The 25,208-nt window shown below is 38.5% G+C and overlaps 2 protein-coding genes across 2 annotated transcripts in view; both read left to right on the forward strand.

The window, feature by feature from the left end:
* TBPL2 (TATA-box binding protein like 2) overlaps window positions 1–2,029 on the forward strand; it is a 28,096-nt gene extending 26,067 nt beyond the window's left edge. The window contains exon 8 of the mRNA XM_019646097.1: window positions 1,777–2,029. Coding sequence (XP_019501642.1) covers window positions 1,777–1,853 — 77 coding nt within the window. The 3' untranslated portion in view covers window positions 1,854–2,029. The remainder of the gene's footprint in view (window positions 1–1,776) is intronic.
* A 1,744-nt stretch (window positions 2,030–3,773) lies between these two features.
* ATG14 (autophagy related 14) overlaps window positions 3,774–25,208 on the forward strand; it is a 35,711-nt gene continuing 14,276 nt past the window's right edge. Inside the window, exons 1-5 of the mRNA XM_019645192.1 lie at window positions 3,774–4,034; window positions 15,971–16,033; window positions 17,161–17,203; window positions 19,432–19,513; window positions 23,202–23,439. Coding sequence (XP_019500737.1) covers window positions 3,814–4,034; window positions 15,971–16,033; window positions 17,161–17,203; window positions 19,432–19,513; window positions 23,202–23,439 — 647 coding nt within the window. The 5' untranslated portion in view covers window positions 3,774–3,813. The remainder of the gene's footprint in view (window positions 4,035–15,970; window positions 16,034–17,160; window positions 17,204–19,431; window positions 19,514–23,201; window positions 23,440–25,208) is intronic.

Raw genomic sequence — 25,208 nt, forward strand, 5'->3', positions numbered from 1 at the left:
CTTCTATTTTTATGTTTCTTAGCTTCTCTTGAATAGCCTTCTAAATAAACTTTAGAATTTCATAAAGCCTTGCCCCACCTAAAAAAACAATGAGATATTTGCATTTTCTGATTTAGAGAAAAAATCGATAGTTATCACTCAGCATCCATCACCATGGAATGTCTGTTTTTAAGGCTTCTTTTATAATTCTCAGTTCAGTTTTGTAGTGTGCTTTTCTCTAAGAAGTAATAAAGGTGTCTTTGAAGTGGGGAAAGCCTATTTGGAAATCAGGAACTCCCTGAATACAGCAAAGCTACAATTCCTTAGATGCCACCAATTTAGAATCTGAAATAATTAGGACTTCCTAGTGACTGATGTAAAGTTTATCTCTTCTATCCTAAAAGAAGAGGGGAAAGCCTGATAAGTAAATTGAATAGTACAGATATTGGAGGTCAACATATGCCCTGCTTAAGGGAACAAACTTTTCAAGAACTTTGGAAGAATACTTTCATATATGTGCTATGTGTCATTATGAATCAGTCTTATTTAAAGTACAAATGGCCAAGTATAGGTTAAGTTCTTATAGGTATTCAAAAACAAGTTTCTTTAAATATCCTTAATTCAGACCAGCTTTCCCACTTGCCCCAAATTAAAAGAAAAAAAAAAGACTTTCATGTACACATTTGCTAGAGGTTACAAATCACAAAAGCAAAGGATTGTCAACACGCAATACTTAAGACCACCCAATACACTGCCTTAATAAAATTTGTTAATGGGTGTAGCACATACAAGGTGTTAAATTAAGCTCAGACAATTAAGTTTGCAAACTCATTCTAGAAAAAGTACTACATACCTCATTGCTGAATATCACTATGGTCATCTTCGAAGTACTCCCCTTAAGAAGCTATGCACCGACTCCAGCACCTAGTCCACCCTTCAAAGCAATTTTGGAACTCTTTTCCTGGAACGGCCATCAGAGTTGTCGTCATATTACTTTGATGTCCTGAATGTCAGCAAAATGTCTTCCTTTCAATTATTTCCTTCCCACAATAATATCAGATAATAATTTCCTGATTAGCTGATAGCTCCATATAAACACAAGTAATTCCAGGCCATAATCCTTAGCACATTGTGCCTGCATAGCTTTGAAGGTAGGAATAGTTGGTGAGAGATGAGTAGGGACTGACTGATATCTCTCAAGGGTGGGGACCATGATTATTCATGTTTTTATCCCTTTAATTCCCAAAGCATTTTATTATAACTAAAGATCTCTTGAAACTTAAGACTCTTAAGGGTGACAGTGGTACAATTTTCCCTCTAATAATCCCTTCCTATACACTGAAATTTAAAACTTTAGCTCCAGTTTGTCTCTCACTCTGTTAGTCAACATTAGGGAATCAAGATGTTAACTAGAGATGAGTGGATCAAAAGGAGTCCCTTTTGCCTGCAGCTAAGTGCCCACAGGTGCTAATGAAAGTCATGTTCTAGGGTTATGTTCATGGCACACATAGAGATATTGCATATTTCATACTGAGCCCTTTGTAGCTAAAAATGATGTGATACACCAACATAGTGGAAGTACTAGAAAACTCTGCTGTAGGGTGTGTGTTTGTGGGAATGTGGATGAAGTCACCAAATTCTTTTGTCTTTACCAGGAATAAATGTCACTTCTCAGGTACACCTAAAGAAATGTCATCATATTAAAAGTAATTGGAGATGACAATGAAATTTCAGTTTTAAGAAAATTTTGGTATTCTCTTTATATTAAAGATTTTATAAACTTGGATTTCTTTACAGGTGCCAAAGAACGTTCTGAAATCTATGAAGCATTTGAAAACATCTATCCTATTCTAAAGGGTTTTAAAAAAGCCTGAGTATATCATTCACCATCTCATAGTATATTGGTTTGTGAATGTGCATAAACCCAGCACAGAAATAGCTGTTTTTTTCTACCTTTAATTATAGATATTCCATGCACATTTTGACTTTGCTTATTAAAGGGTGATTCTATGTGAGTAACCATGCCTAAGAAATGGAGAAAATTTCTTATTCAAAATGACTCTTATGTTATTTTAAAAACTGAACAAGTAAACCTATTTCAGAATTTGAGAGATTTAGGGCCTTGTTAGAGTGATTTTTGTAGCAGCATTAAAATGTAATGTTCTGCTCTTGTTAAAGATGTAGTGCATAATGTGTTCTCTTAAAATGCATAGCAATATATAGAAATTTCAAATAACTGCATAAAATAGATATTATCTGTAATATCTAGCAGGATAGAAATGAATGTGTCTATTTTTTCCTTGTAAATTATTGAGTTGATGATCCTGGTCATTAGGTACAGGCACTGTGAAGGATCCTGTGAGATGCAAATGAAACACGGAAGTTGGAAATCTTATGAAGAATCAAATATTTTTTTGTTTGAAATGATTAGAGAAAATTATTTGTCTCACTTAAAAATAAATCTTATACTTTCAGGAACCGTTCGGGTTTAGTGTAAGCTCTATTTTGAAACAGCATAAAGAATTTTTGCTTTTTGTGTACTTTTATAATCCTGTGTAATTGTATTATAACAGGCCAGATCAGACTAAGAGGATAGAGCAAAGGGTTTAGATTCAAGACCTAATTAGTTTCTGGAATCATCAGCATTTGATGGAGATGTGGAGGTTATCAGGGAGGGACCAGGCTAACGTGACTCATAATTCCTGGCCCCAACTGGTCAGTGATTATGTCTTTCACTAAGATGAGGAAAAAGATTTGTGAGGAGAGAGTTCAGTTTCCAAAATGCTGAGCTTGTGGTGGCCACAGTACATACATCACTTGATGCCTAGCAGGCAGTTATGAATGTTGGGGTATGGAACTTGGCAAAGCAGTTCCTACTAGAGAGAGGGTTGAGGGCAGTCATCCATTGATAAGCTATTAAAAATAATCCTTGAGAATCACTGCTCTAGATAATTTGACCTATAAGTCCACTTTTCTTTTTTCCTTTTGTGGGTTAGAGGCATATTCATTGATTACTCTGATATAATTTCTGACCCACCCTATTTATCCCTCTCCCCAGAAAGAAACTGGTAGTAATCCTATATAGGTTAAATTCTACCTGGTTCAAATTCTTAGGGTGTAGCCCAGAGTAGGGGAGGAATGTTAGTCATTAATTTAATTGAAATTCTCTTCTCAGAAAGATAAAACATTGAGTTCCACGTTCAGTAGTATGGTGGTTTCCACTAGTTAGCTAATAGTATCGGTAGAGTATTATCAGATTACTATTAAACGTGTTTGCTTAGTAATTCTCACGATGTTAGGTAGGCACTGTGATTATACCTCCATTTGCCAAATGAAAACACAGGCACAGAGATGTTAGGAATTTGCCCCAAATCACACAGCTATTAAGGAAGTCAGTGAGCCAAAATTAAACTTCATTCCAAGACTCAATCCCGTCACCCAACCTTGTTAGCCAATTTTTTAAGCATCCATAGCGAATTAAAGAAATTCCCTTATTTTGTTCTCAATCCGTTTTCCCATAACCCTTAGGGCATCGTATTACTATTTGTTGCACAAGTTTGAGGTGTTGACTTCTCGCCTTGGCATGATACAGCGGATGATGACATTTTATTTGGCTGATTCGCCGCTCGAACACAATTCTCCTTGTTTTGGGACCTGCTGCCCTTCAGCGGACAGGAAAAGCAACAGCACCGCCCGCAGCCAGGGAGGCTGGGCGAGAGGCTCGCCAGCACCCACGCCTGCCCGCCGGGCACCGCCCCAGGCCCCTCCTCCTCGCCCAGGATGCATCTGGTTGAAAACAAAATCCCACGTGACTGGCTCTGCTGTTAGTCTATCATGGCGTCTCCCAGTGGGAAGGGATCCCGGGCGCCGGAGGCTCCTGGCTGCGGGCCCCGGCCGCTCGCCCGGGACCTAGTGGACTCGGTGGACGACGCGGAGGGGCTGTACGTGGCGGTCGAGCGGTGTCCGCTGTGCAACACCACCCGCCGGCGGCTGACCTGCGCCAAGTGCGTCCAGAACGGCGATTTCGTCTACTTCGACGGCCGCGACCGTGAGAGGTAGGGCAGCCGCCACAGCCTTATTGTTCCTTCCTCGGGTGTCTCCTCCGCTCGGAGGCTGGAGCCTGAGGCCGGGGTCCGGACCCCGGAGCCCCGCAAGAGGAGAGGGAGATAGGGAGGATAGCTGCTTTGTTCCCAGGGGACGATCGGAGCCAGATGAGGGAAGGTTGCCGTTTCTCCATAACCCACCCGAGAGGAGTCTGAGCCCACCGTGCTCCTGGGTACCAGGGAAAATGGATAGACGGTGATCCTGGAGACGTCTTCCCCTGTTGCCGCTTATAGAGTTGGATTCTCTGCACTTTGCTGTATTCCCATTCGAAGCTTGGTTTAACCTTTATCTTCGAAAGAACATTCATTCTCTAGAGGAGAGACCAAAAGAGAACCATGTAACTGGTTAAGAGGGATTCTGGCCCTGGAAGCGTGTGTCACACACAGGTGGATCTTGTTATCAGACATGCTTACTTTAATGTGTGAACTAGGACTAGCTAGTTGCTCCCTGATTGTTTTGCATGCTAAGGAGTTTGGGGATGTGTTTTGGTATTTGTCTTAAAATCCAGAATGGGAGCTGTAAACCCTTACATAAGAGAACCGAATTCAGGAACATGTTTTGGCCTTATTTTGAAATCCAGAGAGCTACAAGTCCTTGGTTAATTGAAAAATTAGTGTGATTAGCTGAAAGGTCTCTCATTTACAGCTTCTTTCAATAACTCAGTGTCCATGATAGTAAGATAGCTAACTTTTGAGCACAAAAGTTGGGGTATTAATTCATTTACAACAACCCAGTAGGTTATTATCCCCAGCTTACTGCTGAGGAAACTGCACACAGTAAATGCTTTGCCCTCAGTCACATAGATAGTAAGTGTAGGGACCCGAATTAAAACCCAGGCAGCCTGAACCTATATATACCATGCACTTAACTACTGGATAGTACACCCTGTGTATTTGGAAACGTTTTGAGTTCCTAGTATTCCTGTGATCATGAGTGGAGTTCGTTTCTTTCTCTTTTGAGGACATTTGCAGAATGTAATCTTTTTAGTTTATTGCTGTGTCTCGATGCACTTGATGACTTTATAAACTGATAGCTTTAAAATTAAACCAGTTGTTTTTTGTAAGAATACTAGGTATGAGGTGGAAATGTCTAAGAGATGGGGTTTTTCAAAAGTTCAGTTCTGGACCTCTATCTATACACTTTCCTATGCTCATTCTCAATATTTAAGTACTGTCTATATGCTGAAGGCTACCAGACTAGTATCTCCAACTTAGACCTCTCTGGGATCCAGAAAACAGCTGCCTGCTCAATGTCTATATTTAAATTTGTAATAAGTATCTCCATCTTGGCAAACTGAACTTAACTATTTTCCATCATAAATCTGTTACTCCCATGCTCATGCCAACCCAGTAAATGGTAACCTCACTCTTCTTTGGGACAGGCCAAAAAACTTCTAGTCTTCCTGGGCTCCTCTCATAATACCACTCTATTTAATCCCATCAACAAATTCTATCCACTCTTCAAAACCTAAATCTGACCCTTTTGCCACCTCCTGGGCGGATCCACCAAAGGATTATGGCTTCTCCAGTCTCTGCTTCCACCTTTGCTCCCTTATAAGGTGTTATTCCCATACTGCAACCAGTTAACACCACTTATTCATTCATTACTCGGTTGAAATCTTTCAGGGGTTTCCTGTTCTGCCTCAAAATAAGCCATAGTCCTTAAACAGAGTTCTATATTGCCTATTCCTCCTCTGATCTCCTGTTATTTTTTTTTCCCCTACCTACTCTGCTATACCACTCTGGCCTCCTTGCCAGTCCTCAAACATCCAAGAACACTTCCGCCTCATGGCTACTGCAGTCTTCCAGAAACTCTTTTCTCCCAGAAATCTTCAAGCCTGCCTCTTTTGTTTTCTTTAGGCCTCTGCTCAGACATTAGAGAAGTTCTTTTTGACCATTCAATTAAAATAGTAACTTCCTTTCCTTGTTACCCTACTTGATTGTTTTCCATAGCCCTTATCACCATCTTATGGCTCATGTATTAATGTCTAACTTCCCTCCACTCCAGTGATATAAGCTCTGTGAGGGCAAGATTAATCAGTTTTGTCCTCTACTGTATCATCACATAATAGAAGCTTAAAAGAGATTTGTTGAATGAATCTACCCCTCCTTCCCAAATATAGCCTGATCTGGAACCATTTTATTTCTAGCCATCATGATCCATTTGTTTACTAAAGCCAGAAGCCGGGGAGTTATCCTAGACTTTTCCTTTTTTCTTATGCCATGTATCCAAATCATTGGCAAGTCTAACTGGAACTGAGCCAAAATAGATCTTGAATCCATCTACTTCTAGTCCAGACTGCCATCATTTCTCTCCTGGCCACTTGTTGGTTTCCTTTTTTTCCCCCCCAAATTCAAACTCCTCCACATCCCCGTTGGCCTCTACACAGCAGCCACTGTAGAAATGTAAATCAGATAATGTCATTGTTTTGCTTAAACCTTTCAATGGCTTTCTACTGCATTTAAAATAAAATTAATTAATTAGGACATAAAAGATAAAATGAATAAATTCAGGCTCCTTCCCATGGCATATAAAGTCCCATGTGATTTGGCTGCTGCTTACCTTCTGACTTTGGCTGTGTGGTTGAATTTAAAAGATAGGCTTTGGATTCATGCTGCATTGAATTGAATCCAAGTTCCACCCCTTGCTGTGTGATTTTGGACAAGTTTCTTAACCTTGCCTATGCTTGTTTATTTCATTTTGAAAATGGTGGGTTGTCTAACTTTATAGGCTGCTGGTAGTGATTACATAAGAGGATGGATTAAAGTACAATACTTAGCATGATGTTATATTAAGCACTCAAAAAGTAAACTCATGCCGTGCTCCCTCAAATTCACTGCTCCATAGTCAGGGGCCTTTTCTCAAATCCACAAACACATGAAACTTTTCCACCACTGGCTTTTTTCCACTTGCTGTTCCCTCTGTCTGGAACACTTGTCCTCCTGATTGGCATCTTGTCTCTCATGTCTTAACTTAAATGTCACTTCCTTAGCGAGGCCTTCCCCGACTTTCACTAAGGTAGGTTTCCACTTCCATATCTCCCTCCATTCATTTCTCTCGCAATACTCAATTCCTTCTTTGTACCGAGCATGATGTGTATGTAATGTTATTTAATTGAGGATAACCGCATCCAGAATGTAGTTCCATGACGGCGTGAATTTTGCTTTTTTTCAATCAGATCACCAGTGCTTACTGAAACAGCAGTGGGTAGCACATAGTAGGCATGTTGTTGAAGGAATGACAAAGACAATAGAACTTTAAACAGCAAATAAACTCTGAGCATTAAAGTGAATTTTCGAAGAGTGATATGTTCTAGTGGATTTCTTTTTCTGACCAAGAAAAATAAAGAGCAAATACCAGACCATTCAAAATTGAGAACTGAAAAAGAAAATTTAGGGTTCAGGGACAGCAAGTCTGCCACAGTGACCTGCAAGCCAGCTTCATTTCCCTTCCCATCTTTCCCTTTTCTGAACTGTGTGTTTCCTAAGAAGAGGAGTTTGTTTTCCTTCCTTTCCAGAACAATGCCCAGTATCTAGTAGGATGAAAGAATTGAGACCCAGGATCTCTGTCCTAATAACCAAATCATTTTTAATGAGCTCTCATTGGGTGCTCATTAAATATTCTGGCAAGTTACAGAGAAAGGCAGGTCTCTGCTTAAAGGTTGATTGTGAGATATTCTGTATTCAGTATTTACAAGCAATTTTGTATTCTCTGCTTTGCTTTCAGACTCTTTTACTGTATGAGAAGTTCCTTGCTAACTGTGGGAAACCACTTGGAGATAAAATATGGAGCTTTATACAGCATAGTTTAAAAACCCTTGTTTAAGCTCTGATTTTTTGTTTTCTGTAAATTGGCCAAATTTGTTGTGTCTGCATGGATTTGAATGTGATGAGGCCTATCAAAGTTCTTGTAAATGTAAATATTTTTTTCTAGTTTCATTAATAGACTAGCTGAATATACAAGTTTTAATGGTTTAACAGTTCAAGGAAAATTAGATATTAAAGATTAAGTCTATCTCACAATAATTAGCTCCTTTGATTCCTAAGAAGGGAACATGTGTTCTTTATATAATTTTGTTGACAGTATGAATTTGGCAGATAGATTGATTGAAAAATGTCTAAACTCATTACTTTTTTGTTGTCTAGTAAGAAGACTTCCTTATACTTGTGTATCCTCACCAACACTATCCTTTCCTCGTCTCCCACCTTGGTCTCAGTCCTAAAACAATACCCACTTGCTTCTCTGCTTTTTCACCTGCCTTTTAACTTGTGTGCTTCTTTAAGAAATGAAGAGGACTGATACTAAGTAGTATTGCCAACACAATCTTCTTTGGATCTTGTACTGGTGAACATTGTAAAATTATAGGTCTTTTAACAGGAATATAATTTTCTGGATTGTACATTTATCTGACACCAAAAAAAGCACTGTTAATAGATAACTGACAAGTTGAAGTCATCTTTTTAGTCAAAACTAGAAAGAAATTGGATATCGATTTATGATAGGTGTAGGAATGGAATGGGAACATAATCTGAGGATACCTAGAGACCGTAGCACCAGGAAAATCTGCATGCTGATTTAGGAACCAGTTATTTTTATTTTATATTTTTCAATTACAGTTGATATTCAATATTATTTTATATTAGCTTCAGGTATACAGCACAGTGGTCAGACATTTATATAATTTATGAAATGATCCCCCAATAAGTCTAGTACCCACCTGGCACCATACCTAGTTATTACAATATTATTGACTATATCCCCTATGCTGTTTTTTACATCCCCATGATTATTTTGTAACTACCAATTTGTGCTTCTTAATCCCTTCCCCTTTTTTTTCACCCAGCCCCCAACCCCTCTCCCATCTGGCAACCATTAATTTGTTCTGTGTGTCTGTGAGTCTGTTTCTGTTTTGCTTGTTTATTCTTTAGGTTCCAATATAAGTGAAATCATATGGTATTTGTCTTTTTCTGTTTGTTTGACTTATTTCACTTAGCATATAATACCCTCTAGGTCCATCATGTTGGTAAATAGTTAGATTTTATTCTTTTATTTCGGCTGAGTAATACTCCATTGTATATATGTACCACATCTCTATCCAGTTGTCTGTTGACGCGCACTTAGGTGGCTTCCATATTTTGGCTATTTAAATAATGCTGCAATGAATGATAGGGATGCGTATATCTTTTCGAATCAGTGTTTTGGATGTCTTTGTATAAATACCCCAAAATAGAATTGCTGGGTCATAAGGTAGTTGTATTTTTAATTTGTTTGAGGAACCTCCATACTGTTTTCCATAGTGACTGCAGCAGTTTGCAATCCCACCAAAAAACAATTCCCAAGGGTTAGGAACCAGTTATTTTAAAGTATGGATTAAAAAGACATTTTATGGTTATTGCTTTTATAAGTACATTTTCAGGGATGATGCAGCATTACCTTCACTGCTAAGTTTTAAGAATATATGATTACACTTTTACCAGGAAAAAGAAATTTGGGCGACAAACAAACTTGAGGTGGGATAAAGGATAAGCAAGAAATTTGGATGTTACTGACGATTTCAAGGGGAATACATAGCCAGCATCCAAAACTTTATCCTTTAGATATTTCTGTTCTCCCTCTTGTATCTTTTTGGTTGTCAGTAACTATAGCCTATAAAAATCTGTTGTCTTGAGAGTTCAGTTCTGGACCCACAATTGTATACTCAGAACAAAAGCTCGACAGATAGCTAGACACCTATCTTTAGACAAGAGTTTGCCAACTTTTCTGCTGTTTGAATGTGTCCTTCAAGAAGGGTCTCAACTCCCATCCCATGCAGCTTAGTAATTGTATTTACACCAACACATGTGAATCTGCTAAGAAAATACAACTTTTGTTTTCAGTCGATATCACTGGCTGCCCTCATTATTATACCTTTTAGAATTTATAAAAATGTTTCACGTTTATTATCTCATTCCCTTCCATAAATCCATGCATTATTAACTTATTTTAAAAACGAGGAAACAAGTTTTACCTTACTCCTGGGTTATTATGCTAATTCTTAAATTCACTTCCAGATCTGAACTGTATTTTTTATATATAGTTCAATTTAATACATTAGTAAGGTTAAGTGCTAAATCACTGCAGTGAAGAAAGGGGAAACTAGAGTATATTATGAACTAAATGCCTGTACCTGATTTTTTCACGTTTTTCTTATTTAATCCCTGTGACTAGTGTAAGCATTATTATTTTACAAGTGAGGAAATTCAACAATACTTTGTTTCTATTTTTCATTACATTCCTGCCTGTGGAGTATGTTTTTACTATATTTTCTCATATGCTAAATATTCTAATATAAAATAAAAGAACCATCCTGACAAGGACCATGTTTTTCCCTATTGCATTTGTCCATAAACATTATACCCTTGTATGCCTAAAGAATTTAAGGGAGAAAAATATGATGGCTAGTAATTCTTACTGTGTTAGTATCCTAACTCAAGAAATATTTTGTTCTCTAACTATTTCTACTTAAATATGGAGCTTACTGAGCTCTTTTCCCAGGCACGTCTGTGCTCTCACTTACCTGAGAAGTCGCACTTCCTTATTTCTAGAGCCAAAAACAATTATTAACATTTATTAACCACAGCCGGGACCCAAATCAGAGATGGGCAAAGTTCCCCACTACTGACCTAAAAACTGTTGGCCTCCTTTCTCTCTCATTGATTTTAGGAGCCCAAAGAAGAATCTGTCTCAGGGGACCTAAGAACGTTAGATACTTTAAAGGGATTATGTATATATTTCTATAGTGGATGTGATTCTCAAAGGGGGAGGGGAGCATGAGAAATTTGAATTGATGGGTCTCTTTATTATAAGCATATATGATTATTGTAGAAAATTGTGAAGTACAGAAATACATAAAGAAGGAAGCGGATTTTACTCACACTTTCACAACTCCATTAATAATTTATTTCCTTCCAGGCTTATTTCTATGTGTGCGTGTGTATGTTTGTAAATATATTTTTTTCACTTGGAATCATACTATATGTGTATATTGTTTGTTATTCTGCTTTTTTTTTTTTACCTAACATCTCATAAACCCATATTCATTCATGTCTTTGTCTGTAACAATATTTTAACATCCTTCATGACACTATACAGTTATTTAATTAATCGTTCTCCTATTGGACATTTAAGTTGTTTCCTATTTTTGCTATTATGACTGATTTCGTGATTGGTACCTTCAAACATAAGTCTTTCTCCTCATCTCTAATCTGTTTCCTTAGGATAGATTCCTTGAACTGCAATAACTGGTTCAAAGGGTTTGAACATTTTTTAAGGCCGTCAATTGCTTATTTGAAAGGTTATAGATTTTTGGGCCTTTCTTCTAATACTTGAGTGGTGTTACTCAGACTTTTTTATTGCCATAACCCTGAGCACAAAGTGAACATATACCCTAGGAGGAGGGAAAATGCTGGGCAGGCAGGTGGAGGGATTAGAGTTATTTTATGAAAGGTACTGTGCTTGGGACATAGTAAGTGCTCAGTAAGTTGTAGGTATTACGATGATGTTAACTATCACCTAGCACAGAATTAATGTGGATCCCTAATAGAGCACATGCCCTGGTAATATGGGACAGATTTATGGGAATGGCCTGACCTGTGTATAGATCTGCTCAGTCACCCATGATTGTCAATGGCCAAGGAACGGCGTGGAGTGATGAGACTCACATTCTTAGCTGACATCTCATTAGAAATACACACCTATCCCTGTTATCCCACTTGTGTTGAAATGCTTTGGTGCAAGACAGATTAATTTTCTACCTTGTGAAACAGAATTTCTTCTGCCTGTAATACCTTCCTTCCGTTAACAGGGCCAACTCTAACTCATCCTGAAGCCTCAGCCCAGACAGGCATAGCTCCCTGAAGCCTGAACTGGGTTCTGTGCCATCTCTTGTACTACCCTCTGTCTCACCACCCCTCTGCTAGTTCCCATCAGCCTCTATCACAGGGAGACTAAAAGTCAATTTAAGGGAGCCTTTTTATTAACGGGAAAAAAAAATTAGTTGCGTAAGTATGGATGAGTTAGAAAACAACAGTCAATTTAAGGGAGTGCTTTTTTAGGGGGGAAACCCCAAATCTATGGAGGGTTTTGGTAAATAGAAGGCATTTTTAAATTGGGAGAGAAAATATAAGAAATTGTGTTGTAAAAGCCATGGTACATGGCACAGGTTCACTGGCAGATTCCTTTCAGAAAACGACAAAAACTAGAGTCATTAAACAAAAAATTGATAGCTGTGTCTGCATAAAAGTTGGAAAATTCTGTAAAACAGAAATATAAGTAGTTAGCAGTTCAAGATGTATGAATGAAAAAATGACCAATTTCCCTAGTAAACAACACTTAAAAACTATAGAAAAATGGACAAAGGACATAGAGGAATAACAGAAGTAAAGTAAGTAGCCAATACGATAGGAAAAGGCCTTCAACACTTCCAATAGTGAAAAAAAGGCAAATAAATGAATTATGAACTGTCTTTAGGGGAAAGGGATGGGAGACAACCAGGTTAGCAAAGACTAAAAATAAATGTGCAGTGTCTGGGGAGCATCTGAGAAAACCGGTTCTGTTGTTCACTGTTGGCGGGGTTGCAAATTACATGAAATGATTCAGAGGAAGTTTAAAGATAACTGCCAGAATTTTGCATGTAAATATTTGACCCAGCAAGTTATATTATTTATAAGAATTTCTCATAATCTTAAAAGTTTGTAAGGATTTTTACACTAGGATATTCATTTATAATATTACTGATAATAGTGAAAAAATTGGAAGCAATGGCAGTGTTTAACAGGAGTTTTATATAAATAAATTATATAATGTCTGTTCAATGAAATTCTTTTTTAAAGATTTTATTGGGGAATTGGGAGAGGGGAACAACGTTGGGGAATCGGGGGAAGGGGAACAGACAAGTTGCTGTCTTTTTGTTGTTCATTCTAGTTGTGGAGGACGTTGCTTCACTGGCCCATGTTTGTATTGTTATTGCACTCTTCCCAGGTGAGGCAGATCGGTCACCGGCCTCTGGTCTGCCACTCACCGGCGGCTCTTGGCAGCTCACACTTGGCTGCCATCCGCTCATGCTGGCTGCCGGCCACACGTGGTAGCTTATGGCAGCCCACTGCAGCAGAGGCTGCATCCTATGCCGTCGCCGGCAACTCATGGCAGCCTAGCTCCAGGTCGAGCTGTTGTTCACCATCTTAGCTGTAGAGGGCAGTGTCACTGGCCCTCATGTGGGATCCGAACAGGGGCCCTCTGGCATCCCAAGCCAGCTCTTAACCAATGCGTCACTCGGCTGGCCCTCAGTGAAATTCTTGACAGTACATAATATGATACATTCCCCCTCCTTTTTATAAAGATAAACTATGTATCATTAAGTCTTATTTGAATATGATGACTGTCTATTGTTATTCTTTCCGCTTGTTGGAAACCATGCTGAGAAAGCACAGACCTGTGGAATGAACTTTTTGTCTGTGTCCATGAGTGTGGCACAGAGAATGCAGAGAATGGATGAGTGTGCTGATGAGTAGTGAAATGCTGACCCAGCCACATTCCTTTATATCATATCCTGTTTAGCTTTAACACCACCTATTTTTAATTTCCTTCGTGAAGGATAACATGACCCATGCAGTGTTTGATACAGTAGGATTTATCTTTTTATTATTCCTGCTGTCATCTGTATATGTTTTAAAATTATTATTTTTTTAAACAAATCTCAAGAGAATCAACCAGCTCTATATAAAGCTGGACAGAGTTGTCACCCCAGTTTGTTTTAGTGCAAAGTGGAGTGGCATTTTTACAACAGATCTAAAAGGAGAACTTTTATAACCCTTAAAACCAAGATTTTATCCTCTCAGTCAGACCTTTGTTTGCATGGTTTGATGAGTGTTGGCAGTTTGTCCTCTCCTTCAGGTATGGGGACGTGAATCACCACATTGCCTTAGCGAGAGAGAAATAACACATTAGTTTCTCACTTGTGATACAAGGAAATGGAAGTATATAACAAATAACTAATATGTCCAAAAGAGTATACAATCAGCTGCAGAAATGTATCACTAGATTTCTTAATATTGTGGAAGATCCTTTGTTACGAGTTACAGGCACATAGTAAAAGCCTGATAAGTTAATTGATGAAATCTGTGCGTTTGTCTACATTCCACATTGGTTTCTGAGTGTTCTCATGCTGTTTCATACAGTTACCATCTTACTGGTCATTGCCGTGCTATCCAGTAGAACTTTCTGCAACGATGTTCTGTATCTGCACTGTCCAGTATGGCAGCCGCCAGCCACACAGGGCTGTTGAAATGTTAGTGCAACGGAGGAACTGAATTTTTAATTTAATTTTAACTTAGTCATATAAACCTATAATGGTCACATAATATTGCCTGATTTGCTTTTTTGTTTAATGTATTGTGTATTATACATTTTCTGTGACTATTAAGTGGTAGAGTCATAGACCATTTTTCCTTTCCATTTAGAAGCAGATATCTTTGGGTATGTGTCAAACATGGGGCTACAGAAATAGTGTTGTAGAGAGACTTCTGGGTTATTTTAAGGAAGAGATATTTTTAGGGCTGTTATCTGTCAAATCGTTTTCATTTAGGCTAGGGATTCAGGAGACAGCCAAAAAAAAAAGCCTCTTCTTAGACTCCATAACATGTCACTGTAGAATGTGCCATTGTCATTGTTTCCTTGACAACAGTAGTGAGCCACTGTTAGCTCAATTGAAAATCAGTTGCATGATGTTGGTCACAAAATTTTTTTAACCAAATTCTAACAAACTACATGTTAGGTGTTCAGTAACCACGTGTGACTGGTGGCCGCCATCTTGAACAGCACAGATCTCCATCTGAATGACACTGTTAGCCCCCTTCCGCTAGGTAACATTTATAGAGCATGGTACCCAACAGCTGTAGAATACACATTCTTTCAAGTGCACATGTAACTTTCACCAAGGCAAACCAAATTCAAGGCCACAAGGCAGTCACACATCAAAGGGTTGAAATCTCGGAGTATATTCTGTGACCACATCAGAATTAAATTAGAAGACAGTAACAATAAGTTACCAAGAAAAGCCCATGTTTTTGGAAATTAAACAATACACTTTTAAATAACTTACGAGTCAAAGAAGGAATCTTATGGAAAGTTAGAAATTTCAAACTAAATGATAATGAAAATATGTCATATCACAAACTTTAGGTTTAGCTAAAGCAATACTTGGGGGAAATTTGTAACTTTGTATGGTTTTATTAGAAAGGAAGGGAGGTGTAAAATCGATGATTTGAGTTTCCAATTACAAGAAAAAAAAGGCAAACTGAACCCCAACTAAGGTAACAGGAAGAAGATAATAAAGATAAGGGTAGGAGACTGACAAACAGAGAAAATGAACTGCAGTATGATATCCCTTCCTTTGGATAACTTTTATTAAGTAACTTGTTAACCTGCAATGACTAGCCATAAAATCAGTAAGAAAAAAAATGTCCTTTAAAGACTGTAAAGAACCAGTTTATAAATGAAGCTTCATAGTTAAAATTATTTTTATAACGAAAGTCTCAGTTTCTTTGAATTCACTTTAGTGCTTTGATGTGTCTGTTTTGGAAAATAATTTAACTTGTGGGGGGGAAACCTACAGACATATTTTATAAACCCATGAAAGAATTATAAAGCTGAGAATTTGAACTTCGTTTTAAAATAACCAAGCAGTAAACAGCTGTGTGCACCCCATTGAGAAGATGTGTACAGTACTTACTATCAAGACAGTGACATTTTCACAAGTCTGCAGACGTGATTGGCTCTCAGGAATTTGCATAAACTCATTGAACTGGAGAAAACAAACATTTAAATAAAATATTGAATTTTTTTCTTTCAGGTTTATAGACAAGAAGGAACGGTTAAGCCAACTTAAAAGCAAGCAAGAAGAATTTCAAAAAGAGTGAGTTTTCATTTGGCTTTATAATTTGTGGTGATAACATGTGGTTTATTTAGTTCAGTGCTGTGGATGCAGATACAGGGATTGCTAACTCATTAAACGTAAAACACAATCTCAAAGAGTGGAAGAGCAAGCAGTACATCTTGGAGAAGCAACATAGGAAATTATCAAGTTTCTAGAAAAACAGTGTCTGGTATACAGTAGGCACTCAGTGACTGGACGGATGAGTCAAACCCCTGGCCCTGATAGTTGATATATGGCAAACGGGTCCAGGACTGTCGGCATAGTATAGACTTAAGGGAGTGATGGTGGCTCCTGTAGGATGCTCCTGCTTCCGTTTACTTTTCTCCTTCCCTATCAGTGTTTTTCAAAGTGTGGTCTGCAGATCATCTATGTCAGAATTCATTCACTGAGGTAATGGTTAAAAATGCAGATTCTTGAAATCCTATCCTCAGATATTCTGATTCAGTGGGTAGGTGGGGAGGTCTGGGAACCTGAGTTATTAACAAGCACCCCTGATGAATCTCTCACCCTCTGGATTTGAGAACTGTCCTATAGAACCTTCTGCCCCAAACTGACCCGGTCACTGTTCTCTAGACACACTCTGGGTCTGATAAACACATTGATAAGCGGATTAGATCTCCTGAGATGCCCTGCATTAGAGAAACCTGCGTGGATTTATTTAACTCAGTCATTTCTCTAATTTATGTGATTACAGAAACATTTTTATAGAACACTTCATTCAGTGAAACAAATTTTTGCAGATACTGGCTTGAGCCATTTCTTTGGGAGATGATCATAGCATTTCAATCATGAATTCTCTTGTAATTATTATTAATCATGACTGATGGAAATCGTTGATTATGACTGAGGACAAAGGCTTTGGCTGTTATGAAAGTTTATTGTGAACATTTATAGAAGGGCTCTGGACTGTTAGAACTGCAAAAGGAAGGAGGTGAGAAAAAATTGCAGAAAATGGAATTTGGAAAACACTTTTAAATGCTTAAGTCCCACTTTGGTATTTCTAGTCATTTGTAAGACCTTATGTTAAAAAGTTGTTGATTTGACAGTTTTGAGCTTCACAAAATTTTGTTTTAATAGTTTATTCTCTATATCTCTTGTCCATACAGAGTGTTAAAAGCTATGGAAGGAAAATGGATAACAGATCAGTTGGTAAGCTATAAGAATTATTTAAATAATATTCTTTATACTTGAGATTACATGTTTTTAGTTGGTAGAGCTTAAATCATTTTGAATTTAAATTTATTTTTTATCATTTTTGGTGGTCCTCTCTTTGAATTTATTTGTAGTAAGGGCTTCTCAAATATTTCATCTGGATACCGAAAAACAGAGTACTGGTAATTAATTATGGAGACTTCAGATGAAGTCTGGTATTGATATACAAATATAAACAGTGGGTTGTCCTTTTTGAGAAAAATTATCATAAACACATGTTCTAGATGATTAATGATTAAATATGAAGAGTAAACTCATAAAAACATGAAAAGAAAACATGGAAGAGTGTTTATGTAATCTGGGGGTGAGAGGACCTTTATAAATAAGCAAAATGAATATAAACTGGGAAGAAATTAGTACAACATATGAAAATAAGGAGTTTGGTTGACAAAATCTTTATTCACTTTTGGTGGGAATATACGTTGACATATTTGGGAGACAATTGGGTGGTGGTTTGTTGTATTTTCAGTGCACATGTGGTATATCTGGCAATTTTCACCCTAAGGATTAAATGAACATGAATGCAGAGATTCACGGATAAAGAAGCTGATTGTCTGCAGCACTAGTAGTAAAGTTAATACATAAATAATCTAAATGCTAGTTAAGCAGAATGGGGTAAATAGTGATGATGCTGTGTAACTGTCCAAAAGAGTGAGGTCGTCTACATGCACTGATACAGAGCGATGGCCAAGATATATCTTTTAATGAAAAAGCAAACAAAAAGTAGGCTAAAGTATGATTCCACTTGTGTATGCGTTTTAAATATAAATGTACTTTAAAAAATCTGAAGATACCAAACTTTAATTGAGATTACCCCCGAGGAATGGGAAGGAGTCAGGATAACAGTCACTTTCTTTTTTTCTCTTTTGTGATGAGTAATTTTTTCCACAATAATAAGCTTCGCTCATAATTTTTAAATAATAACTTACGGTAAAGAATATTTGTGATAGAAGTGACTAATGTGCATGCTCTGAACGTTGTAGAAACAAAATATGTTGTATGGAAAAAGATCCTACAGACTATTTATCAAGAATCCTATCTCTGTTTTTCTACATTCCCTGTATTGATTTCCAGTTTTTCTATCAAAAACTTCAGTATTGATTTTTTTTAAGAGTAATATCTTTTGAAAGTAAAGCCATATCATTGCCAGTTCCTTCCTGAACCCATCAGTCTTCATGATCTGTTTTCAGAACTCTCTTTTGCTCCAGGGGAGAGGCTAGCATTTTGCTCACCAGAACTTCCCTGTAACCCACTGTGTGTCTGCACTATCAGATCACTTAGGCAAGCGTCAAACACTGCAGACATTTAAATATTGTTTTAACCCTCCATCGGGCGCAGCTGATCTCACAGACTCATTGCACACGTATTTTCAAATATCTAACAGTTAACTTAAGTATCGTGACTCATCGCTTCCATATCTTCCCCCTCTACCGTAACCTCTGTCGCCAGTCGTGTTTGTGACTTAGTACAGTAAAGACGTATTTCATAGCAGCATCTTTGTGTGCAATGTATCCGTGAGATCGGTTGTGCCTAATGGAGGGTTAAGCTTTTAGTTAGCCACATTTATGGAGCCATTATAGAATAGATCATCAGACTTTTAAACTACTAGGTCGCATTTTTACTGAGCCTTTATTCACCTTGGGGGAGGCTGTACCTAAATCCTGGTAACGTAAAGAGTAAATTTCATATTTCATATAACTGTCTAAGGCTTTTCAAGAAATATTACATGAAGTCCATACTTTTTTTTAAACCTCTGTTTTATTGCAGTTTTAATTATTTGGAAGTAATACGTGTTTATTATATCAGGGAGTTAATACAGTGACGTTAATGGTCTCTGTAAGTAGCACTAAGAGTTTAGATCAGTGTGTCAGTAATTGACGTTTCTGTGATGATGCAGTTGTTCTATATCTGCACAGAACAACGTGGTCGCCATTAACCACAGGAGGTGTTGACATGTGGGTAGTGTGAGTAAGGAACTGAATATTTTTATTTTATGTAATTGACTTTTAATTGACCATACTTACTAAAGCTGTAATAAATATAATTATATTGGTCTTTTCCTGATTATACTTTCTAAGGTATACCTGAAAAATAGGTAGTGATACCAGGTAGATGATCATTTAATTTAAGAGACCGTTTCTGATATTTATTGCATACTTTTTAAGAGATGGAAAATAATGTCCTGCAAGATGAGAATCGAACAACTGAAACAAACAATATGTAAAGGAAATGAAGAAATGAAGAAAAGTAAGTAATTTGACCCCCTCCTTCCAGCCCTAATAAAAGGCTCCTGTGGAATTTCATGAGATTAATAAACTAGAGAGAGAGAGAGAGAGAGAGAGAGAGAGAGAGAGAGAGAGGGGAGCAATAGCAGCTTGGAAAAGTTTACTGCCTGTCTTCCTTTCATAAAACATTTGTGTAAGGAATTTTTATATGAAGACCTTTAAATAACCTGCTACCTTTCTCACTTTAAAAAATTAAGGAATGTATGTTTCCTAATTCCCTTAGCTAGCAAGAAGCTCAAAGTCTAACTTGGCACCCATTTATCATAACTATTAGCTCCTACCAAAAGCACAGAATACTGGCTTTTTCTTCCATAGTGTGTCTTATACATATTTTTATCTGTTTTAATCTTACATTATATTTGTACAGTTCATACTTTATCATAGGTGAGTGTCAAAATTTAAGAGAGCCCTCTTAGAAATTCTGCATCCTTAGAAACACCCTCTCTCTGAAGGTCAGTGTTTAAAGTTTCGAATGAGTCACCGTCATACCTTGTGAATCCCTTTCTTCTCTACTCATTGCTTCCAGAAGCAAGTATTTTATAGTGACATGTAATGGTATAAAAGCTTCCTTTGAAAATGTTTGTCCTCATAAAGTGCTCATGGAGTTTCGTGGGATTAAGAAGCTAGCGAAGCAGGGCAGCACGACGGAGAGGTGCTCAGAACTCCAGACCGCCGCTTACCCGCTGAGCTTTGCACACATTCTCCAGACTGGTGAAGCAGCGGTGTAGGGGCTCGTTACTTACCACTGGCTCACCTCTCCCTCCATCCTCCTATGAAGTTCACACCAGGGGTTTGCCCCCAGGTGTCCGAGAACCTCCTGACATTGCTGGATTTACTGAGCATGTGCATGTCTCTGATGAGCAAGTTTAAAACTTTGATCAGCTCTAATAGATTCCTAACTCCAAAATACAAAAGCAACAACCACAGAAAAGATAGGGTTCTAAAGCAGTGGACCCTAGCAGAGGGACCTGGTGATCTTTTTAAAATCTAGAGACTCTTGGGACCCACCCTGGATTTAAGAAATTAAAATCTCATGCATGGGGACTGAGTTAGTGGCTCTTAAACTGTTTGTAGTAGAAACCCAGTTTTATTTCTGTTTGATTTCCACTCTCTCATAAACGGATACCAATACTTTTGTAAAATACAATAAAATTACTAGAAAAAATGATCGCATGCTTAAATGGTATGGCAATATCAAATTGCCATGTCGAAGAAAAAAGTTTCTGAACTTACCCTGTATTTCTGTACTTCTCTTGTCTGATTGGTGAAAGTTTGCAGACAGGCCCAGACCCATAGGCCACACTTTGAGTAGCACCACTCTCGATGGTTCTGATGACTTGCCAGGGCTGGGAACTACTGCTTGTTAGAACGTAAATACAATCTGGTTGCCACTCCCACAACTTTTTGCAACAATTTTAAAGGAGATAATGGATTCAAGAAGCCATGCATGGACTCAAGTCTATGGAATAAGAGCTTGCTCCACAATAAATAGTTTGTCTTTATAACTTTGTTTTTGAAATATTAAATATATCCAAATATATTCAAAAAAGGGCATAAATTATAAACTGTAGAGCCTGAAGAATATTTCTCCAGTCTCTTGATTTAAGGTACCATGATACAGAATAATACAGCATAGATAGGGAAGCTGGATTGTATGAAACTTCAGGGTTGAGCAGACAAAGGTATTTATCCAAAGATGTGGGAGGAGATTACAGAAATAGCATCAGAATGTTCTGACGTTTAGGGGGAGATGGCCCGGAGAGAAGGACAAACTAGACTCTTGAGTGCTGAGTCTTGCACTTGTGCTGGTTGGGTGACAGATGATTTCCTGCCTCCTATAAAGAGGAGGGGTCATGATATTAGATGGGAAACTGTCCTTTAGAAATCTAACCATCATAGGACTCAGGGCCATACCTAGGCAGATTCATCTGAGCACTTGTAAAGAGCTCAGGAAAGATCATGAAAAGAATGAACTTGCTGGAAAGTGTGTGATAGAACCACAGACTTAACCTTTAGGACTTGACATTGAGCAGGAGTGGTAAAGAGGTGCATCCAAGGAGAAATAAAACTGTAAGAAACCTTATGCCTGCAATGAAATACCTACGTTCTGTGGTCCTCGGTTAAATATGGTGATTTCAGTCCAGAGATAATTATCAGATGCTTATTTTATTCTAGTCAGGAGACGACACAGCTTCAGTTGGATCTGGTATAAGCAACTAAGAGCTATGTGCCATAGGTGAGGTGCACACATATTACCATGGAGTTCTGAGGAGCAAGAGGTCTGGGGAGTGTTTATGGAGGGGGGCCTTGCTCAATGAGTAAAATATGGAGAAGAGCAAACAGAGAGCACTCCTAGAGAGATGCTGATTTGAACAACAGGATGGGGATGAGTGTTTAAGGAATTATGACTCATTCAGCATCCATCTGTCAATCATCCATCCATCCGTCCACACATTTACTTAACTAGTTCCACCTTGTGGAAAGGATTTGAAGTATCTAGTAACTGAGTGAGACTAGAGTGAATGGGACAGAAGGGAACTGTGGGATATATAACAGGTGATCTGGAGGCCCAGGAGTTTGGTCTGTATTTGATCAGCAGTGGAGAACTGCTGAGCACTAACTATAGCTTCTGAAGACTGAGCCAGTGAAAGGGCGTGAGTGGAGCCATGCTGGAGGTAGGCAGAGTTTTGATGAGAGTTAATAAAATTGTGATAGTAGAAATGGAAAAAAAAAAAAAAAGCCCTGAATATAAGGAACTATAACATAGCTCATGGAATTGACCTGAGGGACTGTGAGTTAGGCAGTGGACAGGTCAAAAATAATTATGAAATTGAGAACCTAGCATACAACGTATCCAGAAGAAACTTTCCTGGAAAAATAGTGAGCTTGATTTTGAAGTCTTTCCTAGGTGTCTGTCTTGAGATTTTACACCTTGTGTTTGCTACTGTAGAGAAGTTTAGCTACAACCCCACATCCCTAACAGGTCTTGGAATCCAAAACCTGAAGGAACTCCACAAAAACAACATAAATCAGACAGGGTGGGTGTCTGTCTCCTCCTTGGCTGTGCGGCCAGACTTTTGTGGCCCTTGCAGTGCTTAAAATGCTGGCATATAGTAGGTGTTCACCAGACAGGTGCTCCCACCCTGCTGGGTGCTCTGCACTCCCCTGTGACTTCAGAGCTCTTGGTCTATTTCTTTGCTGCATAACCACCTGCTGTGAGATTATCCCTGAGTTCTCTGAATGTAACCCAAGGCACACTTAAGAGGTTTCTAAGGAAAATTAGCCAATAAGTTTTATATAAACTTGAATTAGATCTCTTTTCTGCCCAATGTGGCTGTTCTTTGGTGCTCACAGTAAGAAAGTCAGGTACTTCTGTGCTAAATTTAAACTTGATAGTCATTGAGTGATCTTACTAAGGATAATTACAAATGGAGACCCAGAGTCCTTTTAGTGGTGGTCCCCTTTGCTTTATGTGTATTATCTATTTGAACTAAGCTCTCAATTTCTACTTAGTGAACATTATTCAGTTAATTTTATTGAGGTTTTGCTTTCGGTTTAGGCTGCAGGAAGACATTTATGCTTGTGGGGTGGGGTTCTGCAGTACCCAGGAACTATTTGTAGAGATAATTGTTGGGTATGATTTGTTTTAGATTCCGAAGGCCTTCTCAGAACCAAGGAAAAGAATCAGAAGCTTTACACTCGAGCACAACGGCATCAAGAGAAAAAGGAGAAGATCCAGAGGCACAATCGCAAACTTGGTGACTTAGTAGAAAAAAAAACCATTGACTTAAGAAGTCACTATGAGCGTCTGGCAAATCTTCGGCGATCTCAAATATTAGAGCTCACATCTGTCATTTTTCCAATCGAGGAAGTAAAGACTGCTGTGAGGTACAGTAAGCGAGCCTTTTGACTCTAGGAATAGATCAGGTTCCAAAGATCAAGTACTTTTCAAGTACGTCAGCACCTCATTTATTGAGCCTCATTCTGAGGCCATTGGTTTTCCTGGTAATGAAACAAGTCTTATCTGCTTCAGCAAATAGTACACGCTGCACCAAGTTGGGGAGGTGGCCAAGGTGAAGGGCGGTGGCCCTTGGAGGAGGAGGGCCCAGGCTTATGTATGTTTACAGAGCTTCGTGACGAGGCACTGACTCACCCCTGGTCAAGAACCATTAGGTGGCTGATGTCAGCTGCAACCCCAGTCAGGTTGTTTATTAGTTGTATGCTGTGAGGCAGGTTCTTGAATCTCACTGTCTTATTTCCTTGGCTGTCAGATGGGGATAATAAATGCCTACTTCACAGAGAAATAAAGAACTAAAATGGAAAAAAACACCTAATGCTTGGGGTCTCTTCCATGGTGGGCACCACATAGTGACTTAGCCTTAACCACCAGCGAGCACTCAATACCGCGAGTCTAGTCTTAGGCTGTCATTCATGGATACCCCCAGGAGTCGATGGGATGGCAAGACAGTGGTTCCCCACCTGGCTGTTCATCAGAGTTACCCAGGAGCTTTTGGAAAATGTAGATTCAGAGGACACACCTCCAACCTCCCAGTCCGGCTCAAAATACTTTTATATTTTTAAACTTGCCCAGATGGTGCTGGTGAGCAGCCAGGCTTAGAAACTACCACTGAAGAGTTTCATTTGCTTCCTCACTAACCACCAGCCTGTTCCATTGAAGATTTTCCTGTCTCTTCTGGTCGCCCTCACTTCCCAGCCCTTTTCCCTGGAATTGGACAGTCAGTGGACTGTTGCTGGCTGTGTAACTGTTCTTTGCTACCTCTGCTTCAATCTGTCCCTTTGTCTGCTGCTGCCAAAGTTAGCTTCCTAAAAGCTTAAAAGTCTGTTGCTTCTAGTTTGAAAACCTCCTGTCTGACTCTTAGCAAGTAATTTGCCATTAGCAATAGTAATAAAATAAAAAGGCAGATTCAAAAGAGAGCAGAACAGAACGTTCCGAAATAAACCCCTGAGGTGCCTTTTTGGATCAGTGGGGAAAAGTTGGATTACCCGAAAATTGGTATAAAGACAACTGACCAGGCCAAAGGGGAGAAAAAGGCCGACAAAACAGAAACGTTATGCCAAATTCTCACAACCAAGACAGCAATGTTACAGACATTGCAGTAAACACAGACTGGGGCCCCATTCCAGATTTTAGGACATAAGGAGAGGGACAACTGCACACAAATTGCAGAAGAGAAAACAGAAAAACTTTGTCCTTTCTCTCAGTGCTGTTGAAAATTTTTTCTAGTATATATTATTATATACCATTATCTTTTTTTAAGCTGATAATTTTGAAGTTATTCCTATAATGAGATTTCTTGTTCATTCACATTTCTTAGAATTCCTTGAGTGGGAGAAGGAAGACGTAGCAAGATCTTAGAATTGGCCCTAGTACGCTTGCGCCAGTCTTATCTGTGACAGCCAGGAGGCGTTGCCTTACATGTGTGTTGTGGCAGAAGGAACAAGGATGGAGAACCACTGGCCAAGAGGACAGAATCGACACTTAGTGCAGCACAGAAAGCCCTCCCTAGTCCACCCATTTCCTACCTACATTTCCAACACCATCTCCTGTCACTTCCCAAAGATATGCTATGTTCACATATAACAGGTTTATTATTTTCAAATGAAATTAACAATTTAAAATTTTCTCAGATTTCTAA

The sequence above is a fragment of the Hipposideros armiger genome, unplaced genomic scaffold, assembly GCF_001890085.2.
Source record: "Hipposideros armiger isolate ML-2016 unplaced genomic scaffold, ASM189008v1 scaffold_5, whole genome shotgun sequence".
Classification (NCBI taxonomy): Eukaryota; Metazoa; Chordata; class Mammalia; order Chiroptera; family Hipposideridae; genus Hipposideros; species Hipposideros armiger.